At 44.3% G+C, this 22,656-nt stretch overlaps 1 protein-coding gene across 17 annotated transcripts in view; it reads right to left on the reverse strand.

Moving 5' to 3' along the window:
* Positions 1-22,656, reverse strand: part of NEDD4L (neural precursor cell expressed, developmentally down-regulated 4-like, E3 ubiquitin protein ligase) — a 372,463-nt gene that overhangs the window by 82,278 nt on the left and 267,529 nt on the right. For all 17 annotated transcript variants that reach the window (XM_021073866.1, XM_021073873.1, XM_021073871.1 and 14 more), the window contains one exon: positions 4,801-4,851. In XM_021073866.1, the coding sequence (XP_020929525.1) occupies positions 4,801-4,851 (51 nt within the window). The remainder of the gene's footprint in view (positions 1-4,800; positions 4,852-22,656) is intronic.

Here is a 22,656-nt window from a genome sequence, read left to right on the forward strand (position 1 = left end):
TGGTGTTTTTTTTTTTTTTTTTTTTTTTTTTTCGCTTTTTAGGGCTGCACCTGAGGCATATGGAGGTTCCCAGGCTAGGGGTTGAATTGGATATGTAGCTGCTGGCTTACACCACAGCCACAGCAACTTGAGATTTGAGCCACGTCTGTGACCTACACCACAGCTCACAGCAACGCCGGATCCTTAACCCACTGAGTGGGGTCAGGGATTGAACCTGTGTCCTCGTGGATACTAATCAGGTTCGTTACTGCTGAGCTACGACAGGAACTTAGCTAATGTAGATTTTAAAGATAGTAATAAGAGATTACTTCTCTTCTATGATTCCAAATTTCTGGGCCTATTCTTTTTTTTTGGTGTTTTACGGCCGCACCCTGGGCATATGGAGGTTCCAAGGCTAAGGGTCTAATTGGAGCTGTAGCTGCCGGCCTACACCACAGCTCATGGTGTAGCCGGATCCTTAACCCACTGATTGAGGCCAGGGTTCAAACCTGTGTCTTCATGGATGCTAGTCAGATTCATTTCTGCTGAGCCATGACAGGAACTCCTGGGCCTAGTCTGTTATTAAATATTCTTAGTACATTAAATATGTAGAACTTTAGAGAAACAGCTCAGGGGAAAAAAGCTGATAAAAAAGCACCAAGTAAAACTGGGGGTGGTTTGGGAATTCCTCCACCTCTAGTTCCCTCCAATAGCCAGAATTACCATCTCAGGAAAAGGGAATCCAGAGTCATATATTTTTTCAACTAAGCCAGGGAACTCTGTTCTGATCTCACCTCCACCATCCAAAATGGTGCTAATTGCCACCTGTGGCTTTTTAAATATAAATTTTAACTAAAATGAAATAAAATGATAAATTCAGTTCCTCAGTTACATCAGCCACACTTCACTCAACAACCACATGCAGCTGCTGTGACACTGGTGGCCCTGCTAAGCCATAAGCCACAAGGGAGGAACCTGTTTCACTTGATCCTTCCCCAGAGATTAGAATCTTGTCTATCAGCAAACATCTGTTAAAGGAATAAATTCGGGAGTTCCTGTCATGGCTCAGTGGAAACGAATGTGACTAGCATCCATGAGGACGCAGGTTTGATCCCTGACCTCACTACAGCTTCGATTTGATTCTTAGCCTGGGAACCTCTATATGCCGTGGGTACAGTCCTAAAAAGCCAAAAACAAAACAAAACAAAAAGCCAAAACAAACAAAAAACAAAACAAAACAAAAAAAGGAATAAATTCTCCATCAGCAAATGGTACTGTATAAAGTTAATAACCAAGTACCCAATCTGATTCCTTAAACCTTGAGAAGCCTTGGGTGGGCCAGCAATTTTACCATCACATTACTCCCCACTACCTTTTATTATTATTATTATTATTTTTTATTTTCTCACTGTACAGCAAGGGGGTCAGGTTATCCTTACATATATACATTACAATTACATTTTTCCCCCAGCCTTTCTTCTGTTGCAACATGAGTATCTAGACAAAGTTCTCAATGCTATTCAGCAGGATCTCCTTGTAAATCTATTCTAGGTTGTGTCTGATAAGCCCAAGCTCCCGATCCCTCCCACTCCCTCCCCCTCCCATCAGGCAGCCACAAGTCTCTTCTCCAAGTCCATGATTTTCTTTTCTAAGGAGATGTTCATTTGTGCTGGATATTAGATTCCAGTTATAAGTGATATCATATGGTATTTGTCTTTGTCTTTCTGACTCATTTCACTCAGTATGAGATTCTCTAGTTCCATCCATGTTGCTGCAAATGGCATTATGTCATTCTTTTTTATGGCTGAGTTCTTTTATTATTAATGAGACAACTCCCCTAATTTTTTTTTTGCATGTAGTAAAACTTTATATCAGACCACTTTGGTATTGTAATTATTGCATTAACTTTTAAAATTTTTGAACATTTATGTATTTATTGTGCTTTTTAGGGCCGCACCTGCGGCATACAGAGGTTCCCAGGCTAGGGGTGGAATCCAAGCTGTAGCTGCCGGCCTACGCCAACACCCATAGCAACGCAGGATTTGAGCAGCATCTGCGACCTACACCATAACTCATGGCAATGCCAGATCCTTAACCCACTGAGCGAGGCCAGGGATTGAACCTGCATCCTCATGGATCCTAGTCAGGTTCATTAACCACTGAGCCACGACTGGAACTCCTGGATTTTTTTTTTTTTTTAGATTGAAATATAGTTATTTACAATGTTGTATTAGTTTCAGGTGTATAGCACAGTGACTTAGTTATACCTACACCCCCCCCCCCCACACACACACATATTTTCAGGTTCTTTTCTCTTATAGCTTTTTACAAAATATTGAGTATAGTTTCTCATGCTATACAGTAGGTCCTTGATGGTTATCTATTTTATATATAGTGTGTATGTGTATATGTTAACTGCAAACTCCTAATTTATCCTCCATTCCCTTTCCCTTTTGGTAACCACAAATTTGTTTTCTATATCGGTGGGTCTATTTTTGTTTTATAAGCATTTATATCTTTTTTTGTTCTATATATGTGATATCATGTGATATTTGTCTTTGTCTGGCTTACTTAGTATGATAGTCTCTAGGTCCATCTATGTTGCTACAAAAAGCATTTCATTCTTTTTTATGGCTGAGAAACATTCCATTGTATATGTTCTTTTATCTAAAATTTGATGATATTGACCAATATTGAATTCCTAGGCCATAGATACAATTAATCTGCCTTGACAGTGGACATACAGGTATCAAGAAAAGAGCATCCATTACTTATTCCATAAAATATATCCAAATGCTAACATCCATTTTACATGTCCACACTTGTGTTATCATATAAAATTAACTGTGTCGTTTTCCCATGGGTGTCCTCATAACATAATCAAATATGCACAAGAGAGCACCTCAAATCCTGGGACCAGAGCTATGTCCATTCAGAAGATGCTGGCCGGGAGCTACCACCCCCTAGAAGGTAAAAAATGCACATTCACCTCTCCTTTTGCATCCTACGTGGTCCCTCTCGGGGATTGCAGTGGGCTCCACAAAGCCAGTCACTTTTAAGGAGGAGATAGGGCGCTCCAGGGTAAGCTCATCTTGGGGCAGATTCAAAGCTGGGAAGCTCCCTCATGCAACCAGCTCAGCTGCCGTGAAAGCACTCATTCCTCTCTGGACATTCACTGTTCCACTTTTTAACCGGCTGGTTCCTATCCTAGCTATAGCCTTGGCACCACTTCCTTCTTTGAAAGCTCACTCTTGCCTCCACCCAAATCCAGTAAAATATCCCCTTTACTGACTTGGTCTCTGAAGAGGAACATTCCTCTATATTCTGGGAGTTCCACTCACCCTTCCAAAACCAATCTGCACTCAATCACTCCTAGAAGGCATTGGTGGACCACGTTGTTTAAAAATTTCACTCACACCTCTTACAGAACATTAGCAGCGAATTTGCCTTGACCGTGATGTGGCTTTTACGTTAGGGAAAAGGGTGGCTGGGAACACCTGTGAGAGAACTGGCCAACCAATCAACCATGTCTAAAAAGGTAAGGAGGTTACAGCTTTAACCTGAAGGCCACAAACGGAAGGACTTCGGACACAGAAATACATGAAGAGTCTTTCTGCACCGAGGCTGAGGCATCCATACGCTCTCAGTGTGACTTTAAAGAACCAAGGTTCTGATGGTTTAGGGGATCAGTCTGTCACACACAAGCACCTTCCACAGGCACCTTGGAGCTTCAGGTTTTCAAACAGGAACAAACAAAAATATTTTAATAATATCACTTTTGCTTTCAATCATTTGGAAGGGGACATGCTTGAAACCTTTCTTCCTTAATAGCTCCCCTGAGTCAATAAGAATAAAGTGCTTGCCATCACATTCCTTCACAACAGATCTTGACAGCTTCCTGGGTAAGACATGGGCGTTCTCGATCTTTAACATATGGTAATAACTAGGGTTTCAACACAGTGATAGGCTCACACTAGGTGGTTTCGGTCATTTGCATTTATAGACTATTTATGCTATTTGCTCGCATAAAGCATTAAAAAAAAAAGTCCTTGGAAGGCAGAAACATTTGACTTATCCTCTCTTAGGTGCAATTTAAGTCCCTCTGTGCTGCTGGGGCTGGAACATGAGATTGTGTACCTTCTACCCAGGGAGGTCTTGTCCTCCACTCTATCCATCCTGCCTCTGGAACATGGGGGGAGTCCACTTTAACCTCAGTTATTAGTCAAGAGCCCCAACCGCCGTGCTACTCATCCGTGCAGAGGGGAACAGGAGCAACAACACACATGCTAACCCAGCACAGTTCTGAGGCTGGAGTGGGTGTTTCCAGCTGACAAGTTCACTCAGAACTGACAGCATCTTTTATCTCCATGCTGAGAAAGCCATACACCAAAGTCTGGGAAACCTTTACAGATATAGCCCAAGAGAAATAGCATGTACAATTCTAAACAAAGGGAACAGACAATTGATTAGATTCAAAGGATGAACCTGAAAGCAAGGACAGTCCAGAGACAAGGAGGAGGGAGTTGACAGAAGGAGGGAGCTGTTTTGTACGATATGGCAAAGGAAGACCAGCTGAAGGGCAGAAGAGAAAGCAGCTGGAGACATTGATAGGCATCTTTGGGAGGTTCAGATGCCTTTATTTTGCAATTAAGCTAGCTCCTATCCCCTTGAAAGGACTACTTTCCAGAAGGGGAGTGCACACGTTTCATCTCAGCTTTCTCCACTGTGTTGAAGAAACACCATCCTGAAAATACACACAACTGGAGACAATGAGAAATTGCTGCTCACAGCATGCACTGTAAAGCAGGTAACCATTCTTACCGGGAGATGACTAAGGGGTATGTCCACCTGTCCCAGGAAGTCGTCTCGTGTCTGTTGAGAAGAGAGAAAAGGGTTAATGTTTCCATCTCCTTGCTGCATGTCAGCATTCTTAAACATGTTTCTTTACAAACAGTGACAAAGGTCCAGGGCCTGACACAGGAGTGCAGTGGAGATGGGTTGAAGGCAGAGGCCCAGATGAGGCACAGACAGCTGTTGCCTTGGAGATTACTGAGCCCAAGGTCGTGTACACCTGAGACTCTGTGGGGCATCTACTGCTGCCTAAAAGAATGGAGGCAGAACCTCTCTTGGACCTGGGAAGCAGGCCATCAATCAGGGAAGGGGCACCTGAGACCATAGAGGGTGTGGGGGCACAGCTGGCTAGGTTAAAGAGAAGACGTAACGAAATGTTGGGAACGTTTTAAACAATTATCTATGGATCAAGTGCTATAAACTAAAGAGCTCCTTGAGAGCTGAGAGTCTTGGGAGAGAGTATAGAGTCTAGTTATTAATATATCTTATAAATTACTTATTTAAAAATGGCCCTGAACTTTCAGTCTAGTAAGGATACTGCTTCAGAATCCCAAGTTCATGGATTATGTATTGGTTAATTTTTGGAGACAGGGTACTTCCTTCTCTCTTGATCTACCACCCAGCATTTACCTTTCTGACTTAAAAGAGATGGCAGTGAAATTTACATCAAGGGTGACTGTAACAAAATCATTTTAAAAATAAAATAGGGATCAAGTGTATAGGACAGCACATGGTCGAGAAGAATTGGCTTCAACAAGTGATTCACCAGTCAACGGAACATGTTGGTGAGATCTAGGTTTCAAAACATCTCACTGTTGCCAAAACTACAGACATTTCAGGCAATGTGAAGTATTTAGGTTAGTGACATGACACCAATATTAAAATGTGTTTTCGATACTACAGAAATGATCTAGGTGGGACTAGAGAGCCTACGCGTGGCCTTTATGCCAGAATGAGAAAGCAGGAGTATTTTAAGGACTCCTGGGTGTGCTGAGAGGGCAGAATCCCCACCTCTGGGCCCTGGAGAGACAAGGTACGAGGCCATCACTACATCCTTAGGTCATCACTGCCACAAGATGACATCTTGCACTAATATTATAAAAGTACATTAATCAAATCATTTTAAATAATTTCCATTACAAAAATTCTTTCCATCAAGCATCATGTCAACCCTAAGAGCTGACAAACACCAAATTAGTTTCAACTCACACAGTGCACACTAGCACTTCTTGTGCTTATTTTTAAGTGGTAAAGGCTGTCAATTTCAGCCTCAATTACCTGTCATGCCATTCTAGAGGTCAAAAATGTACAGGTTAGAAACACAATTATAAATGTTCCCTTTTGACAAGCCATCAGATTTTTTCCCGACATCATGACAATGCAAAATGGAGCCCTTGAAATGTGTCTTATAAGGTGAAACAAAAATCTATATTCCATTACTGGAAAAGTGAAATAAATACACCAAACATTCTCTCTTAGAGTTTGTGCTCCAAATGATGATTAACTACATTCAGGACCACCCCTCCCTGATTTTAAAATAACTGTTCTCTCTCTCTCTTTTCTTGAGGGACAGGGGCAGTGCCTGCGGCATGTAGACTCCCTGGGCCAGGGACTGAACTCAAGCCACAGCAGTGACGATGCCAAGTCCTTAATCACCAGGCCACTAGGGAATTTCTGTTTTAAGCAAGAAGGAAAGGGGTAAGTGCGTGCCATGGCCATGGAGAGGTATGTGGGAATGCCTCTGGACCCTAAAGCCTGGGGAATATGGCAACAGCTCCAGTGAAACCCTAATACAGCCCTGGGGCATTTCCCATTGTGCATGTGGGGCCAGAACTGCCAGCACTGAAGTGAACACCAGGCTTAGCTGGCCTCACAAAACAAAGGAGACTCAATTTCTTAAAGAACATATCCATTCAAGAAACAACACAGACTTTTAGGTTAGAATTGCACTTAAAGGATGTGATCTGAATTATACTCCATACTGATGACCACAGAGGCTGCTGCATATGAGCTAGACTAGGATTCTGTGCATGTGGCACCAGAAGTCAGGGGTGCTGCCAGGTGAAGCTGGGGCCATAAAGCATCTTTAGGAAAAATGTGTAAGAAAGGACTGGTGATTCTTAGAGAGTAAAATGACCAACATGCAATATAGGAGCTATACATTAAGGCAGTGGTTTGTTTGTTTGTTGTTGTTGTTGTTGTTTGCTTTTTAGGGCCCCACCCACGGCGTATGGAGGTTCCCAGGCTAGGGGTCCAGTGGGAGCTATAGCTGCTGGCCTTTGCCACAGCCACAGCAATGCAGGATCCAAGCTGAGTCTGGGACCTACACCACAGCTCATGGCAACGCTGGATCCTTAACCTACTGAGCGAGTCCAGGGATGGAACCTGCATCCTCATGGATGCTAGTCAGATTTGTTTCTGCTGAGCCATGATGGGAACTCCAATTTTTTTTTTTTTTTTTTTTTGGTAAAGACAGCATTTTTTAAAAAACTGTGAGTTGCAATCTCACTAGCAGTTTCACAAGATGCATTAAAACAAATGAAATATAATGGAGCAGAAAATACCAGTGCCTCATAAGAAATGTAAGTAAGCACTGTTTCAAGAAACTTAATTACATACATATATGAATGCACATACTAAGTTGTGGTGTAAATTAATTTTTTTGCATGCCACCATAACAAGTTTAAAAGCTACTCAACCTCTGCAGATGAAAACATCCAATACTACCACTATTCTTGAAATCATTAGGGAGTGACTTAAAAAATTACATTGAGAATTCTTGAGACAAATGGAAGAAAAGTACAGAAGAATTAAAACATAAGCTACAGAAAAAGAATTTAAGAGTAAAGATATGGTATGATTAGATCTTCATATAATACAAATCAAGGCAAACCTCCCAATCTCAAAGAGCATGATGGAAAAATAACCTTGGCTTTGCTGCTAAACCAGTAAACTCAGCTTCCTCATCTTCTCTTCCTCCTGAGGCATGGGGCCCACATTGGGAACCAGCACTGGCCAGACAGGGAAATGGCCCTATTTTTAGCAGGACTTCGGAAACATTCACTTTGAATTATCTAAATAATGAATGGCTTAAGAAACCTTTGCAGAAGCTTTTAGACAGTGTTACAAATACAGTGACTCTTCAACAGCCTACTGTCTGGAGAGTCACCTGAATGCTGAGATGTATTTTGTTTGGGCACTATCTCATTTCTCATGAAAGCATAAAGGGAGCTTTGCCATCACACACAGAAGGATGGAGGGATAGCTTTTTTTCCCCCTGTCTTTTTGACTTTTTAGGGCCACACCCATGGCATATGGAGGTTCCCAGGCTAGGAATCGATCCAAGCTGCAGCCGCCGGTCTACACCATAGCCACAGCAACTGGAGATCCAAGCCGTGTCTGTGACCTACACCACAGCTCACGGCAAAGCTGGATCCTTAACCCACTGAGTGAGGCCGGGGATCAAACCTGTGTCCTCATGAATGCTAGTCAGGTTCGTTAACCGCTGAGTCACAATGGGAACTCCCTGGAGGTTATAGTTTTCTTTCTCTCCCTCCAGACACTCCAGCCTGGCAGAACTGCTGCGGCTCAGGATGGGGAGTGAATTGGGCCACTACCTCCAACCTGCATCACATAATCCAATGTTTCACTACCTGATGCCTCTGACTTGCAAGGTAAGTTGTTTCAGAACACATCATGGAGGAGTTCCTGTTGTGGCTCAGTGGTAATGAACTTGACTAGCATCCACGAGGATGTGGGTTCAATTCCTGGCCTCGCTCAGTGGGTTGGATATCTAGCATTGCTGTGGCTGTGGCAAAGGCCTGCAGCTGCAGCTCCAATTTGACCCCTAGCTTGGGAATTTCCATATGCTGCAGGTGCGGCCTTTAAAAAAAGCAAAGAAAGCAAAACCCATTGTAGAAGTTAGCTTAATCAAACAGTCAAGTGGCTTTCCACTACAAACAAAGGGAAAGGTGAAATGATGACATCCTCTGAATGCACATGTGCTTACCAAAATTCACTCATTATGCCCCAGAACACAAAAGCCAATCAACACTCAGGTGTTTTTCTGCCCAAACTCATACAGCTTTCACTCTTTTCACAACCCCTCTGTCTTTAGATTTTAGAGGTGAGGGACGGAACCTCCCATTCACTAAAACAGAGTAAGGAGTGTCCGGGAGACACTGGCTCTTATTTATAACAACAAACAAGACCTCCCTGTCAACAAGATGTCAGAGCAAACTCATAGGACTTTTATAGGCTCCTGTAAAAGCACACCGGATAAGCGGCAGAATGAAACGCTGCTGGCTGAGTGTGTGATCGTGAAGGCCATCTATTTTAAGGGACACTGCTTGAAATTCGGAAGACCAAACAGAAGGGGTAGACAGCGAAGAACCATCCTGCTGGCAAAGACGAAGGAGCCTGGCAGTTGCAGCCTGGCTTTAACCAAGAGTATAACTAGACGGGTTCAAACCAGACTATGGAAGCTAGGGTTCTGTGGGCTCCCTGCTCCTCCAGCACCGCTATCATGTCAGAGATGAGTTGCACTTGAATTCCCTCCTCCTCCAGGTGGGTGCAGGAAGCTCAAGGACCATCAGTCCTCTCCTCCAAATATAAGCATCTTCTGTGCAAGGGATCAGTGGAGGGCCACAAGAACTACGGCCTTTTGCAACAGAAGCATTTGACAATCTGAACTTAAGATCCAGTAACAGGGTGCAAACACTGCGAAGGAGACTGAGGACCAGATGAACAAAATGTGAGCAGCACTGATGAGGTCACTGGCTCTTTCAGGCAGGAGGTCACCCACAGGTAGGCCACGTTCCACTGTGCTTGGCATGAAAGGCACAGAGACTGGGTCCCCACACCTCCTAGGGACAGAAGCTAACCAGCTCTATGCGGGAGAAATACAACATGAGCCACATTCAGGAGCTGAAAATTTTCTAAGTCCCATTTAAAAAGTAAAAAAACAAACAAAAACAAACCAGTGGAAAATAATTCTAATAACATATTTTAGTTAACCCAATATATATAAAACATTGTTTCAACATGTAATCAATATAACGGTTATTACTAAAAATGTCTTAAATTCTTTTTTCTTTCTTTTTTTGGTTACACCCACAGCATATGGAGTTCCCAAGCCAGGGATCAAATCCGAGCCACAGCTGCAGCAACTCTGGATCCTTAACCCACTGTGCCACAGCATGAACTCCAAAAATGTCCTACATTCTTATTTTTGAACAGCACACCTCACTTTGGACCATCTGCATTTCAAGTCCTTAACAGCTGCAGGTGGCTGGTACCTCGGTCGCTCTAGACAGACATTAACCGCCATATCTCACAGGCACGGACAGAATGCTGCGGAGATATGGTGGCAGAAATGACTAATTCTGCCTGGGGTCAAGGGCAGGCATGACTTTAGGAAGGATGCAATCTTCATGCAAGGTCAGAAAGCAGGAGTTGGCCTGGAGGAAAGAGAATGGTATGAAGCTGATCAGGAGAGAGCTGAGGGGGCCTGAAGAGAAGAGGGGTGGGATGAGGAGGGGTTGGGGAGTAGGGAGGGGCAGCAGGGGGAGAGGATCAGGCCAGTCCTTGCGGTTCTGTGAAAGAAGGCACCTCGGGGATGAGAGGATACGGGAGGATACCGAGGAGGGAGAATTGGCAAGGACTGCATTTAGAAATGTCCCTGGTCAGTGGGAGGGAGAATTTACTGTAGGGGAAGACTCCGGAGGTGGGAGTGTGCTCAGGAGAGCACTGCGTTAATCAGATAAGGCTATATAGGGGTCCAGACCACGCAGAGCCAATATCACTGTCAATACAATAGCCACAGGGAGGGCAATGTCCCTAACATGATACAAAGCAAACTCAGAATACCGTCTTCAAGCAAGAACACATCACGTGTAACGTGAGTGCAGTGTGGTACCATTCTTGGAATTTTAATGAGTGATGACTCTGAACTAGAGCTTTATAGGTTCAACAAGGACACTGACTTCTCATCGGAGCTTTGCATCCCATGTCGGTCCTGATAAGCCTCTTTCTGCACTGCCTGTAGTTTGGCTGAAATTACATCTCTGGTCAATGGACTTCATCAGAACTGGCTGGGGGGAGAGCTCCAGCCGTACTAAGGTAAGAAATTCAAGACTGCAAAGCTAACGTGTAGGTCACCTGTCATGTGTCAGAAACTGTAACTAGCAGGTAAAGAAACTTGTCCACAGTCACCGAGCTAGTAAGTAGCAGCCAGAGTGTGAATCCAGGCACGGTGGCTCCAGGGGCCATACTATCACCATCACCACACAGAATAACTTCACATTCCAAGGGCTTAAGGGAGAACCTTAATAGGCTCCCCTCTTCCCACAGAAGACCCTAGTTTGGTGTGCTGCAGCTCCTAACCCCGAGGTCCCTCTGGTTACACCTGCCAGCTACAGTTCTTGCAATCTATCAGCTCCCAAAGGACATAATCTCAGTGTTGTCAGTCATCTGCATATTTTAGCATGTATCTTTCTTTCCTTACCTGTATTTTAACACAAAAATGAAATAGTAAAATATAAGTTTGAGAGAGAAATGAAATGGAGCTGAATATTTCTTATTTTTTTTATGAAACCCCTCCCCCTGTATCTTTTAAAGCCGAACTCCTCAAACTGCAGCAGGCACACCCCTGAGGATACATAAAGGCTTTCTCGGAGACTTGGGCATGGCAGTTTCAAATAAATCATTTTCTAGACCCCTCGTTATGTCTGCTTCCCTAAACTTGATCTGCCTGAGAACAGCATCTGACTTCTGTAGCCCTGCCTTTCCTAAATAACAGCTGCCGGCTCCCGTTCTCCAAAGGCGTACTTCTCCCCACTCCTAATCTCACCGTGGTGCAGTTTGCTGGGTATAAAAACCTCTGCAACACAAAATAAAGGGACAATTTAAAAAGGCACAGCTGAGAGCAGAGGGAAATGAAAGAGACGTTCTTACTTCCCCTGGTCAACAGGCTCATGGAATGACAATGTCTTGCACATTTACCATCCATCCAACTAATTTTCCTGTTTATTTGATTTGAAAATGAAGTCAGATTTTTAAATGGCAGGAAATAAGCCTGATATGGCTGGTTTGTTTTTAGCAGTAAGGACCGATTTGACTAATTCAATTTTATGGCAGATATTTTCCATAAAATGAGCCATGTCGGCAATCATGAAAAAAATCCAAAGTACTGGATACATTATGAAATATAGTTAAAGCACATCCAAAACACTCAATATGTTAAAAATTACATCTTGTGCAACTGCTGGACTAATAACTTATTGAATTTCTGATGTCACCTTAAAAAATGTGTGAGGAACAGTTCTTCAAAATTCTTCACAAGATTTACCAAGCAAAAATGTTTGGAGACTGATGTTTAAAGCACACAATCTATTATAATGTCAGGTCATTAAATTGGCCGTTATTAAAAAAGTTTCCCTCAAAACTCATGCTCCCTCCTCCAGGGTATAGGATTTAAACCATAAAAACCAAAAGTGGAGTTCCCATCATGGCTCAATGGTAACAAACCCAACTTGTATCCATGAGGATGCAGCTTTGATCCCTGGTCTTGCTCAGTGAATTAAGGATCTGGTGTTGCTGTGGCTGTGGTGTAGGCTGGTGGTTACAGCTCTGATTAGACCCCAGCCTGGGAACCCCATATGCCACAAGTGTGGCCCTAAAAAGACAAACAAAACAAAACAAAAACACCCCAAAAGCTTCTCTTTTCCACATGTTGTGCAAGTGAGAAAAACAGCCTGGGGAGGAAACTGTCCAAGCTTCGTGAAGAATTAAGCAAATAATTCCATGTCTCTTAGGGATGACACCATTTAAAACAAGGAACTTGAAGGATGAGGAAAAATGTAATGTCAATTTAAGGTTTCAGCAGGAGGGAATTTAAGACGCTTCCAGAGTGTGGGTCCTTCCTCTACTCCCTGCTACCTGTGGAGGACATCTGGGAAATAAGGTCCAACACCACCTCCTTGTCTGGTCAGGACAGAACAATTTCCCCAGGCACCCAAGTAAAGTCCTCTAGAGCAGAAGGAGCAGGACTCCCATGTAGAGCTAACCAGGGGCTCCTGGCAGGCTCTCCAATCACTGCTACCCAAGCACCACCTGCAACAATGAAACTTCTGGTAGAGGGGCCTAGATACAGGTGTGTGTGTGGGGGTGGGTGTGGGTGTGTATGCGCATATGGGGTCCAATAGGAGCCATAGTCTCTGGCCTACGCCACAGCCACAGCCACCGCCACCACAGGACCCAAGCTGGGTCTGCAACCTACACCACAGCTCAGGGCAATGACGGATCCTTAACCAACTGAGGGATTGAACCTATGTCTTCAGGGATACCAGTCAGATTTGTTTCCGCTGAGTCACAACGGGAACTCCAACACAAGCGTGTTTTAAAAGCTCTCCAACTCATGTGTATCTGAGGCCAGATGGACACCCAGTGAATAAACCTCTGGGTTTTCCTTGTTCATGAGAGACAAACTGGGATTACCGGTTAAACTGGTAGAATTACACTGCTGAGCAAACTGATGTTAAACTGCAGTCTCTAAAAGTATAAAACAGTCCCTGTTCCCTGCCCCTCCTCTTAGCCCCCCCCCCCTTTTGTGCCTCTACTGTCCTCCCAGATGAGAACGAGCTGGACCCACTTACACATGCTGGTAAAAATAACTGCCAGGGCCCGGAATGTGGAGGAGATGGGGGAGGGGGATGCATTTTTGGCCGCCCCTGTTTGGAACCCTAGCCCTCCGGCCTGATAGGGCTGGGATATTAATAGGAATAGGACTCACAGGTGCACGGACAAAGCACAGGGATTTCACTGTCATGGCTAAGGGCTCTCTGTTTGCCACTCTAATACTGGGGCTAAAAAGACAAATCCCACTTCAAAATAGAATCAGAGAGTATGACCCTTAGGAGGGACGTAAAAAGTCACTTAGTGCAAAACCTCTTGAGACTTGTCTCTGTCCATCCCTCAAGTGGTTCCTCACCCTGCCGGATCCTAAACACCAGCAGTGATGGGGAGCTCACCACCTACAGGGTCAGCAGAAGAAAGGCTCTGGATGCGTATATGCCTGAAGTCCCATGCCTATCTAGAAATAGCTGAATAACTAAAGGCAACTTTCTAATCACTACCAAAGGTCAATCTCGCCTGTAAAATGGGGATGGAAACAACTTTGTTTTGCAGTCATTGGGTATTAAAAGGAACAATTAGATTCAACAGGTGTAACTCCTAACTCAGGGCTTCTCATCCTCGACGTCACTGGCATTTAGGGCTGGATAATATGTATTGTGCAGGCTGTCTATTGTATGCATTTCAGGGTTTTTAGAAACATCAAGCTTTTACCCACAACACAGGAAAGCAACTCCTGTCCCCCAGTATGGCAACCAAAAATGGCTCCAGATACTGTCAAATGTCTTGGGGGAAGGGTGGTGGATGAGACAAAACTGCCCCCCCCCCCCCCCCCCCCCCGCTTAGATTCGTTGTCCAATTCCATTTCCCTCCCTTGTACTCCATAAGGTGTTCATGTCATCTTTGGGCAATTCTGCAAGACTGTTCTTGTGACCTGCCCACCTTCCCCGAAGAACCAGGGAAGAAAGAAGAGTTAAGTTTCTATACCTAGAAAGTGGCAAAACTGAATCGGAACAAGAGTCTCTTTGACTCCAGTATTTACATCTGTTTCTATAACACCATGTGATTTCTCAGGGGCTCATCTCTCTACATGGGGATGGAACGGCTTAATCACTTATTTGAAGAAAAGTTCTGTCTTTTTCAGCTCTAGTTCCCTCCTTGCCCCCCCTCCCCCCGCAAGTATTTTCAAACAAGAGAGATCTGCCAGCAAAGCTTCATGCCCCAGACCATTTCCTAATTAATGGGTAAAACAGGTAGTGGAACGGAGCTCACTATGTAGCTGCCAAGAAAATCCCTGAGAAGCTGAGGCTGAAGGCTGAGCTCCTTGCCTGAGTGAGTTGTTTAAAGTCGACAGCAAAAGCTGTGGAGTTATCAGGAAGAAACTGAAGCTCTGGGCCAGAGATGTCTCCAGAACGAGGAACCGTGTTGTATAGGGCTGTGTAACAGAGCATATAGTGGGGGTAGTGTCCAAGCCAGGAAGCCCAGGAACATGGGAGAGAGAATGTGAACATACTTTGGATGAAAGATCATGGGGGAGAAAAATGCACCTTCAACATCACATCCGAAGTCTTGAACAATCAAACCACCAAAGACAGAAGGTTTGGTGCATACAAGGCACCAAACCTTAAGTCCTTCTGATGCCTCAAAACCTAGGTACACGTGGGAGAGGAGAACTCTGACTTCTAAGAATCACTGGGGACCACCATGCAAATGCCCATAGTCTGTGCAAGAAGTGTAGGCGAATCGATGTATTTGTAAAACCCACTACTGCTGACCCAGGATGAGGCCAGGGAGGCCCCGAGAGCAGGGCTGCCATGATAGTTTTTAAGTGCTTACTGAAATTCTGCCTCTCTAGCTCTGCCTTACTCCTGGCCCTGAAACCCACATGTGTTGCGCTGCCTGCCCTGCACCAACGACTCAAAGGAAGGGGAAGCACTATGTTTGAGAAATAGTCAAATGCACATGTGCTGAATGATGGGCATGGATCTAAAGTGCCCTGGGGAAAAGATTCTGAGCCCCTTTGGGTGCTGGTACTGGGTCAGGAACCAACTAGCCGGATGGCCTTGGGCACCAAGACTTTCCTGACCAGGTTCTTCATCTGAAAAATGGAGGCATGACCACCTGAACTTCCTATTTCATAAACCATTGCACACCTCAAATGGCAGGTGCATGGAAGGCTTGTGCAAGTTACAACTGAATGTTATTAAGCTGCATTATTCATGAATATTTTGAGAGTTGAAAAAAGGGGGGGGGGTCCCTGCCAAAACCCACCCAACTGTAAAGCAAATGGCTATTTTCAGAAACTTGACGGTTCAGTCTGGTCTCCAATCAAAAACTTCTTGTACTGCCAAGAGCTCAGCACATACTGTTTGAGAAACCCTGTTCCATCCTGAGGGCAAAACATATGAAGAAGCTTTAAAAATTGAATGGACTACTATAAAATTAATTATCCCTTAACAAATAAACACATGAAAGTGAAATGTAATTTTCAAGGACTGAAGGAAGACTAAAGACTTAAAAAGCTCAGTCTAAGCTTGGAAAGGATTTTTTTTTTTTTTTTTTTTTTTTTTTTTTTTTTTTACATTTAAAGATGGTCTGCAGTGAGGCTATTCGTCAGCTTATAAAGACGTTACACAGAAGGGTCCATTCATGTATACACTAGCTGTTTGGAACATTAAACCTATAATCCTGAAGAAAACTGTTCATAAATAGTAATCCCTAGGCTAGACTACAAAGGCGCCGGAAATCTATGAAGTAACTGGAGCGTGAAGCAGCACTAACCTGGGGGCTTTGATGACACTCTACCACCACCCCAAGCCTCTCAGCTAACACTCCCAACCAGCTGGGACAACACAGGGCCATGATGAGTCCCTATTGCCATCATCATGCTGTCACCTCCCCAATCGCACACTGGTGGGCACTTCTGTAAGTCACCTGCAGGGAATGGCTGGGCCAGGAGGGTGGGGGCAATGACTAACAGCAGAGGTGAGTGACTTCTGGAGCTGGGTTCGGAGCCAGGGCACAGTTCTTGGTCATCCTACGTGCTAATGAGAACTCTGCATTCTGCACCACGATATTTCCTTTGCTGATTTTAACAGGAGTTACAATTTCCCCACAAAAATCTTTAAGTACACTTAAGGTTTAAGGGCTACTTGTCATGTTTTTATCTTGGAATGTGCAGATACCAGCCTGAACAGCCCAGGCTGCAGCTGTTACTGCAGGCACCCTGGCAAAATGGTTGGGCGGTGCTCTCTGACCTTGAGAGAGCTCCTCAACAACTACTGGAGTCCTGAAAACAGTAAAACAAAACTAGTGCTAGACGCTGAATAAAGGAGATGCCTGACAAGTAAATGAAATAACTGTTACTCCATGGTGTGTTCCCTTCCCCAGAAAGAAAACCAGAAAGTCACAAATCGGAGACCATCTTTGAGCTGGTCTATCTGTTCATAGCCGTCAAATGCACAGAGGTCTATACAGAAAAGGCATATGAAAATATAACTACATTTCCACATAATTCCTAACCTTCTCATTGATCAAAGCATCCGATTGTATCAAATTTAAATGTCTAGTGGCCACATGCCTGGGCTAAACATGAATTACTGGAACACAGAGATGGGTATCAGTCTTCAGCAACAGCACTGGGAATTTGAAGACTCCAGTAAATAGATATACGTTAAACACTTAACCGTCTTTGAAATTGTCATTCTTTTATCGACTTTCTCATCTGAGCCCTCTCCCACAGTTCAAAGAAGGGAGTGTTGAAGGGGTTAACTGGGGCCCTAACTCACCACAGAATCTAAAGAGAATTCTTAGATTTACGTGCCTTATTATCTCCATTACAAAATACAGTAATTCTAAGGTTCTTTATGTGTGCACAATTCCTAGAACTTATGAGAGAAACTTTCCTATAATTATCAGCTTCCCTTGCCCTTAGTATCAATTTTGGACAACATATTAACTTGAAAATTTCTGTAATAATCTGTAAATCAAGCAATATGCATCCACTTTCAATTTAGAAACTGAAAGAAAATCCTAGAATAGGAGACAGAGTTGCACACAGTGCAAGCCCTGCCTGTTGGACCTCACACTTAACACGGCAGAGCCCCCTGCATGCAGCGGGGCCTGGTTACACTGAGTGGAGCAGGGCCTGTTTTGACTACCATGTCCAAAGAAACAAGCACAACTTCTAGAGACCCAATTCCTTTCTCTTCCTTCCCACTGACTCTGAGGACCAGACACCTGTGCACGGTGGCGCTGAGGGAGGGCGACTCTTTCTCTGCCTTGAGTTTTGTCTCTGCATCTTATTTTGATGGTGACTTGATGCAGTTACTTTGTAACTCTCTAAGCCTCAGTTTCCCTGTCTGCGAAGTGGGGATAATTATGACAACACTGAGAGATGGTCGTGAGAACGAGTAGTAACTTTTGCATGGAAAGAACCCAGGAAAGGTTACAGATGAATCAGGACCATCAGATGGGAGGGAGTGTTACACCTCAATATATTTCTTGGGTACAAAATGCAGCAAAAACTTCAATTAAAGCTGGGGGTAGTAACCCTCCTGAATGCGTGCACGACACAATTCATTTGAAGCTGTAAGTCAACAACAATTAGCACATAAGGACACTCCCTGTGCCTGGCACATTCTAAGTGCTTCACATAGCTTATCTCCCTCAATCCTCCTGACATCCACATTACGGACGTGCAGACTGAGGACAGAATGGCTAAATAATCTGTCCAAGGTCAGCAAGCCCGTAAGGCGCAGAGCCAAGATCTGTCTCTCACCCAACACGCAGTCTCTGATGAGTCACGTAGGCTTGGCTGCCTGTAACCGAAGTATAACCTGCAGTTCTTTATGTTCTTTCCCTTTTTGCTGGATGAAAAAGTCTTCCTTGCCCATCCCTTCAGGAGCTAGCCTGTGGGACCAGTGGCAGATCATAAAAGAACCACTTAATTGCCTTTTTGAGAAGAAGTTACAAAGTCGACCCTTACTTTGGATGCCATTTCCAGAAGAACTGAGAAGAGTTAACTATGAGTTTTAAAATCTTACAAATGCCAGAGTCTTTCCTAAGCTCTTCACAACCCTCATCCCAATTCATTTCTAAGAGGGGCCAGAGCAGAAAGAAACTGCTTTTCTACGCCCTGTATTTCTGCAGTACGTATAACCTAGTTTTTGTTGTTGCTGTCTTTTTGTCTTTTTAGGGCTGCATTTGAGGCATATGGAGGTTCCCAAGCTAGGGGTCTAATAGGAATTGCAGCTGCCGGCCTACGCCAGAGCCACAGCAACGCCAGATCCCAGCCGCATTTGTGACCTATACCACACAGCAACGCTGGATCCTTAACCCACTGAGCAAGGCCAGGGATCGAACCCACAACTTCATGGTTCCTAGTCGGATTCGCTTCCACTGTGCCACAACGAGAACTCTGGCGTATAACCTAGTTTTAACTATCTCAGGCCATACCTGCAAAGGCTGACCACATGTGGTTAAATGGGGTCTACCTAGACAGGGAATATCTCAGGTGTTTGTTCCAAAGCCACAGCAATAGAGACTAGCTTCAGACTTACAGTTTCAAAAAAATAAAAATATATCTGAGCTATACAAAGGCACTGAAAAATGGTTTTGATTCATTAATGTGTACTGCATTTTACTTCTAAGGCATCATTGTGTAGCAACACCCTCCACCCCCCAAAAAATCTTGGTTATCTAGCAGCTGGCTTCTACAAGTCTATGCCTCTCTCCCTGCAAAGGGGACAGAGACGAAAGGTGTCTGGACAAAGGCATTGATGTGGCACCTTCCCCAGTCCCTCATCACGCAGAGTGCAAGCTTGTGTGAACGATTAGCGGCTCTGTGGGGGGAGCAATCCTTTTTATTCTTAAAATTCAGACAAGAAGTTTAATAACATAGAATCCTCAACTCCAGAATGACTGTTGTTCAAAGCACAGCAAACTGCATCCAGCCACGTGCTTTCTTCAACCTGACCACATACGGGGGCGGCGGCGGTGGGGGGGGGGGTGCACACACACGTTTCGGTTTAGAAGCAAAAGTAGATGCACACATTCCAAGGACTTGATTCAAGATAATGCCTTGAAGGCAACTGTCATCATTAACTGTAACTGCTACCCAATCCGTAGTCACGGTAAAAATCTCTATTAGACACAGGCTGCAACAGGACCATTTATTTATTTAATTTTGATTTTTACTGGAAGAAACATGCTACACTGCAATTCAAGACGCCCAGGGAACAAAAATATGAGGAGGCATTGTCATATATATTGTAATTTAGAAGCTTGGTGGATATCCAGGGGAAAGGGTATCCCAAGAAATGTTGAATTTGTCATCATGTGCTTGTCAGAAGGGACCAGACAGGACAGTGTTTGATTACTTAGGGCAGAGTGCTAATCGGTGCCAGGAAACTGGCCCGGACCACAGATTTCTTTCTGAAAAGTCAAAAAGGGGAGAAAGAAGGAAAGAACAACCTTTAAGGCCTTGTTTTAAGTACTTTATATGCATTATTATTACCTCTACCAACCCCATATAGTCTATCTCAATATTCAATCATCCCAATAACCACGAGGGGGGTGTCATTACTGATCCCATTTTGAGGATGAGAGAAATGTTCTTTAGGAAAGTTCAGTCACCTGCTCTCATTATCCAGTCAGCAGGGCCAGGATCCAGGTAGTGATGGACCCGGGATTCAAACTTGGGCTCGTCTCATCTTTCCCTGTTGCCTCTGTGGATCTAGTTAAGATAAGAGTCCAGAGTTCCCATTGTGACACAGCAGAAACAAATCCCACTAGTAACGATGAAGTTGTGGGTTCAATCCCTGGCCCTGCTCAGTGGGTTAAGGATTTGGCATTGCTGTGAGCTGTGGTGTAGGTCAAGGATGCGGCTCAGACTCTGAGTTGCTGTGGTTGTGGTGTAGGCCGGGCAGCTGTAGCTCTGCTTCGATCCCTAGCCTGGGAACCTCCATATGCCAACAGTGCGGCTCTAAAGAGCAAAAAGAAAAAAAAGATAACCAGAGTTCTAGAAATAAACCCAACAGCAGACAGCCCTGGACTCATATCACAATCATACACTACAACTCAGAGACAAGGAGATTCCCCTAAAATGTACATGTAAAGATCATTTTTAAAAAGGGATATTACCATAATTTTGACTAAGATATGTAACATTTATGTAGGCAGATTGAGTTAGGGTAAACTCTAATCCAAATGATAGAACATGATGTTGTAATAGATTAACTCTACTGTAAATTTGTTTCCCTGATTTCATTCTTACTCTAAGTGATTAGAAAAGAGTCTACTCATACATGCTAGCACAGAGGCATTACCCTCAAGAATTTGAATTGCTGTTTTATTGGAGAAAGAGATACTGAAGAATGGAAAATGGCACCAGAGTACCACAGGAGAGCAGAAGACACCCAGGAAGGTGCACCTGCTGGAGGCTTCTACTGGGGAAAGACCTGGAGGTGGCGGAAAAACAATGGAATGGGGAAGAGTCAAGTGGTAAGTTGGACGTGACAGTCTAAATCTCTCCTGGGTCAAATGTTCCAGCACACGGAGCCATCCGTGCCAAGCACACAGGCTCAGGGGCTCGAACAATCAGTAATCCCTGCTGGTACCACTTCCTGGCTCTCGGGATCTAACGTGACCTTATTCATTGGACTCATTTTACATGTACAAGTCTTCCAGCAAAATCACAAGCAACCTTAGGGCAGACACGGTTTTATCTATCTCTGTATCTCCCCCTGTGCTTAGCAACAGCACCAACACACAGTACATTCTCAATACTTGCTTGATTTTTAAATTTTACTTCAAAAGTAAAATGGGGCATAGTAGGCTGAACAATGGCCCAAGAAGACATCAGGTCCTAATTCCTGGACCTTGCAAATGTCACCTAATACAGAATATGACCTTTGTGGATGTGACTGAGTTAAGGATGGTGAGATGGGGAGATTATCCGGGATTATCCAAGAAGGTGCTAAATGGGGTTACAAGTGTCCTTGTGAGAGAAGTATAGAGGGAGATTCAGCAAAGGAGAGGAGGTGGCACTGTGGCCTCAGAGGCAGACTGGAATGCTGTGGCCACAACTTATGGGATGCTGGCAGCCATGAGAAGCCGGAGGCAGCAAGGGATGGAGCCTCTCCTCAAGCTTCTGGAGGGAGCACAGGCTTGCTGACATCCTGCTTTCAGTCCAGTGCTTCTGATTTTGAACTTCTGGCTTCTGGAATGATGAGAGAATACATATCTGTGGTTTTAGCCCAAGTCTGTGAGTAGTCTGTTATGGAAGCTGTAGGAAACTCATACATGGGCAAAGACCAGCCCCCAACCAGTTTTAGGGGGAAAAGGAGAGGACTGGAGGGCTTGGACTGACTTGGATGCTCTTTGCGAGTCCAGCAGGGACTGAACAGCCAGGGAATCCTGTTTGAACCCAGTGGATTTCCTGGCCACCAGTGTTGTGAGGTTCCATTCAAACCTTTATCCCACCAGAACTAAAAATGCAACTCATGGGCCAAATTCAAATTTTGTGAGAGTGATCAGGTGACCTCTTAAAGGTCTGCCCCCAACATTATTTTACAACAGGCTCATTCATGACTCGGGTTGTGATGCACACACAGTACATTTCCCCTTCTCTGCCCAATGCTCCTGGCCTGTGCTCACAGACCAGGAGGAGCTTTCTTCCTGGAAACACAAAGATGACACAGGCGAAATGGATCCAAACCCCTTCAAGAGTCTGCTTAGAACAACTATTTTCCCCCATAAAATCTAAAGGATTCTGAAAAGAATCTCTACTACCTGCCAGGAATTTCCTCTCTCAACAGCCAAAATCCTCCTCATTACAATGTTATATACATAAGTATGAACCAAAATGTTTAACAGCCATCATGATTCTGAGCTCATTCATCTGTGGTTTCTGAGATATTTAAAAATATTCGAGGAGTTCCCGTCATGGCACAGTGGTTAACGAATCTGACTAAGAACGATGAGGTTGCAGGTTCGGTCCCTGCCCTTGCTCAGTGGGTTAATGATCCGGCGTTGCCGTGAGCTGTGGTGTAGGTCGCAGACGTGGCTCGGATCCTGCATTGCTATGGCTCTGGTGTAGGCCAGTGGCTACAGCTCCGATTCGACCCCTAGCCTGGGAACCTCCATATGCCGTGGGAGTGGCCCAAGAAATAGCAAAAGAAAAGACAAAAAAAA

Source organism: Sus scrofa, chromosome 1 (genome assembly GCF_000003025.6).
Source record: "Sus scrofa isolate TJ Tabasco breed Duroc chromosome 1, Sscrofa11.1, whole genome shotgun sequence".
Classification (NCBI taxonomy): Eukaryota; Metazoa; Chordata; class Mammalia; order Artiodactyla; family Suidae; genus Sus; species Sus scrofa.